This window comes from Corapipo altera, unplaced genomic scaffold (genome assembly GCF_003945725.1).
Source record: "Corapipo altera isolate COAL_440 unplaced genomic scaffold, ASM394572v1 106773, whole genome shotgun sequence".
Taxonomy (NCBI): domain Eukaryota; kingdom Metazoa; phylum Chordata; class Aves; order Passeriformes; family Pipridae; genus Corapipo; species Corapipo altera.
Window position 1 is genome coordinate 1 of NW_020887462.1, and position 4077 is coordinate 4077.

The window sequence follows — 4077 nt, forward strand, 5'->3', positions numbered from 1 at the left end:
GTAGTACTGCCCATTGTAGAAGACCCTGCTCACCGCCCACCGGGAGACGTCCAGGCTGCTGTGATCCACCAGCACCTCCAGCCCCACTGGGTGCAAGAAGAATCCACTCACATTCTGAAACAGGATGAACCAGGACTTACGGTCTCCAGACTGGAACCCGTGAGGGGCTGTGGTCTGAAATGCCACACTGGTGCCATCATACTCCAAGACTTCTTGCAGGAAGCTCGGTGCTGCAGCAAATGCCGCTGTCTCCAAGAATGCTGCCACCTGCTTGTACTCACTGCCCAGCATTGGTCTGCGGTGGTATGGCACCTTCCCCCCGTACTTCTGCACCGTCACGTCCCGGTGGTACACCGGCGTTGGCAGAGGACCCACCACGTACTCGGTGACATTGGGCTCTGGCTGGTTCCCAAAGTACAGCACAGCCAGTGCCTCTCGGGCGGGACGAGCCCCCCCGCCGTCCAGGAACCGCAGCACCTCTGCCTTGGCAGGGACCTGCAGATCCACGGAGGCGATGCAGTTGTCCGAGGGTTTGGCACGCGAGGCATCAACCAGCTGCACCCCGAGGTTTCCCTGCAGGTACCGCACCACTTGCGCCATCTCCTCGGGTGTCAGGTCAGCAAACACCAGGCTCTGGCTCACGGATCCTGTCTTCTCCACAGTGCTGGGCTGGGATTCACAGCTAGGCGGTCGCCTGCCCCTGCTCAGCAGCATGCAGGAGAGAATGAAGATTATCACTGCAGCCCCAGCTAGGAGAACATAGGGAAGTTTGGGGTTCATCGCTCCGAGTGTGGCAGCAGGGCACACGGTTTGGCTGAAGCATCCAGAGTATGTTCCTCACCTACAGACCAGGCTCTTTAATCATTTGTGACTGTGGGCGTAACGGCGACGCTTGTGAGATGGGGAGGGAGCCTGGAGCTCACATGGGGCTCTGGGATCACAGGTCCCAGCCAGTTTGGCTTGTTTTCTCCCCACCCCAGACACACCAAAGGACCCAGCCAGAGAGCCGGTGACTGACTCACTCATCAAGCTATTGCTGGGTTTCTCCCGCTGCGGGGTGACACCACAAAGAGCCCCAGTCTCGTCTGCCCTAAGGCCCTTTGCTTCTTCCAGCGTCTCCCAGGATGCTCCCTCCCTATCTCCTGTGGGAATGTGTCTGTGCTGGTGGGGCTGGCTCAGCTGGCCTGGTCCTTTTGTGCCCAAGTGCTCCTGGACCAGTCCCACTCCCCTGTAGGGTCAGTCTACACTGGCACAGCCCAAGACCCGCTGGCTCCCCAGCACCTCCACATGCTAGTTATTCCTGTCGCCATTCTCTGTTGTCTCTGAGTCCATCCCAGTCCTGAGGGAAGAGACCTGGCAGCTCCAGCCTGGCTCTGGCTGCAGGAAGACCAGAGGCAGCTCCCTGGTGAGAACAGGCGGCATTGCTGAACTCCTGGTAGCAAGGGACAGGCAGCACCTGGAGTGGCTGTCATCAGCCATTCCAGCCCCACAAGACAGCACAAGGGCTGTCTTGGACAGAAACGGTGTGAGGCAGCTGCTCCTGCGTGGCCATCAGCTCCTGCAAGGCTCCCCCAGCACCCAGCCCCACGCAAGGCAGCAGTGACATGACCAACAGCAAGGATGACTTTACAGAGATCAGGGTCCACATCCACCAAACACCCTCTTGGTGGGGACACCCTGAGACACAGGTAGGAGGGGCTGGAGCAATTTACCCCATTTGCAGCCGTGTTAATTTAGGAATTATGTGTTCATTCTCACTTCCCACTAGGGATTAATTGCCCTTTTTCCCTGCGAGTCCCACACAAGCCTCAGATCAGGATCCAAGAACCTGTGTGAGGGATGGCCCACTTTAGCTGTGACACAGCTATGCCTTCCCTGTGCTGGAAGGTGGGGATCCTGCAGGCACCTCTCATGCTCCCTGCATGGCCCTGAGCCCTCTTGCATGGAACACAGCTCCCCTCTTGCTATGGGGAACAACTCTGGGATATTACACAACTCTTCTTAAAAGAGTTTTGCAGCAGTCAGGGCTCAGGGTCTTTAAACAGTGCGAGGCATGGATGGGCACTACAGTCACAGAAAAGGACCTTGTCACCATGCAGGAACTGTATTTTAGCACGTTGTTGAGCCTTGCTTACAGGAAGGGACCAGTATCAGCCCTGACTTTGACCATAACAAAAGCAGCAGCACCTTTCAAGGCCACACAAATCCCTGCATCACAGGTAGGTACACAGGAGAACACATGCTGGGACCGAATGCTTGCTTTGGAGTCAGCTGCAGTTTGACTGACGTAGCTCTGAGATTACTTCCCACAACCCAGAGGCAGCTTGGATCCCTGGGGCTGTGTTTCTCCTCAGGCTGGTTCAGATGCAGCTACTGCCTCACAGCGAGCTCTTTAGTCCTGGGCAGATGTAAAACATTTTCCCCCCACCTTTTACAGGAGAAGTTTTCAATAATAGACACTGAGTGTCCACCTGTGCTTCCACTGCCCCCAGACTGCAGCTACTGGAACAGCCTTTCGGAAGCAAAGCTGCCCCTGAGGCTGAACACCCCTGCACTCCCAGGGTGGCTGCCAGCACTTGGCTGTGAGCAAGGGACTGCTCCTGGACTCAAACAACCCTGTTCAGGGATCTGCTGCCAGACCATGACCGCACAGGGAAGCAGGGGAACTTGCTGGGTCGCTGTAGCGGCTTTGCACTCCCAGGCTTGAGATCCGGCTCTGGAGTGTTTCCTTATGAGAGCAGTGGGATACAGCTGCAGGAGCTCAGCCCCACAGAGCACCAGGACAGTTGCCCTGCTTTACCTGGCCCAGTGAGACAATAAAGGGACTTTCCCAAGGGACAAGGAGTGCCAGGACCAGCCCCATGTGCCGCAAGAGTGGGCTCACAACCTCTGTTCTCAGACAGGGCCGACTCCCTGTCTGCCCAGCCATGCCTATGGCAACACACGCCGTGCCAGATGTGAGGCCTCAAGGAAACACAAACATTTTTCAGCTACCACCTTTCATACTTTCCCGAAGCTGAACACAGAGCTTCCAGAAATTCTCACTGCCTTCAACTCAACGACCTTGACAGACTATTTTATAAATAGAAAAATAATTTTGCAAAGAAAGAAGAGGTTAGGAGAGTAAAGAAGCAGAGTTCTGATGTCAGTTGTTAGGGACTCTACGGAGAAGGAGGCAAACCCCAAAGCACTGGGGTTTATCAGTACAACTGAAGGCATTAAAAGAAGATCCAGACCTACCTCCTACATCCAAGTCCACCTTATAGTTGATAAAATGGGTGTGTATCGTACCCAGAGTGTGTTCCCAAAGCCTATTGCCATATCTCAGGCCATCCCCATGAAGAAAGGATGAGCTTGGATACCCTGTGGCCTGGACCTTGCCTTCAATGGCCCCGTTCTGGTAGAAGATGAAGTCCCACACATAGTCATAGTTGCCCACGGTGGCAATGGAGCGAACGACCAGAGCGGAGTTGACCAGCCCCCCATAGTAGAGAGACTGCAAGTTGGAGTAGTGGCGCCTCAGAGGGGAGCCCAGGTTCTGCTCAAAGATGCAGAGAGCATTTTTAGTAATTCTAGGGACCTGGGAATTAGCGAGGTAGTGCACATCCAGGTATGTTGCTAAATACGGGCAGTCGACCCCTCGCACCAAGGGGGAGGTGTAGCGCCCGAGGCCAAAGCTCCCGTCCATGTACCTCGTGGACATCCCTCCCGGGCAGTTGGAGCCGTACACGGACAGCGCCTCTTGCACGCTCATTTCATAGGCAACCCTCTCCCCCTTGTGTCGGATGTCAAACAGGCGCAGGCCCGTGCTCACGCTCATCCCAAAGGCAAAGCTCCACGCCTGGAAGAGGACCAGGTTCTTCCTGACGCTGTAGCGAGGACCCTGGGGTTCATACTGCAGTGGGAACAGTGCAGCCGAAGGCGCTCGGGGCTTCATGGAAGAGAAGTCCCCATCCCGTGGTGCCTTCCTCACCTTCTCCACGCTGATACGGCCCTGCACATAGGCACTCTCCAGCTGAACCATGTCCCTGTAGTACTGCCCATTGTAGAAGACCCTGCTCACCGCCCACCGGGAGA

The 4077-nt window shown here is 56.0% G+C and overlaps 1 protein-coding gene across 1 annotated transcript; it reads right to left on the reverse strand.

Moving 5' to 3' along the window:
* Window positions 1-638: 638 nt before the first annotated feature.
* On the reverse strand, window positions 639-4069 carry LOC113941625 (membrane primary amine oxidase-like; the record flags this gene model as incomplete). Its single annotated transcript, XM_027632774.1, has 2 exons — window positions 639-700; window positions 3241-4069. Coding segments are annotated over 2 exons (891 nt in total), but the record flags the coding sequence as incomplete, so codon positions are not given.
* Between the last annotated feature and the right edge of the window lie 8 nt (window positions 4070-4077).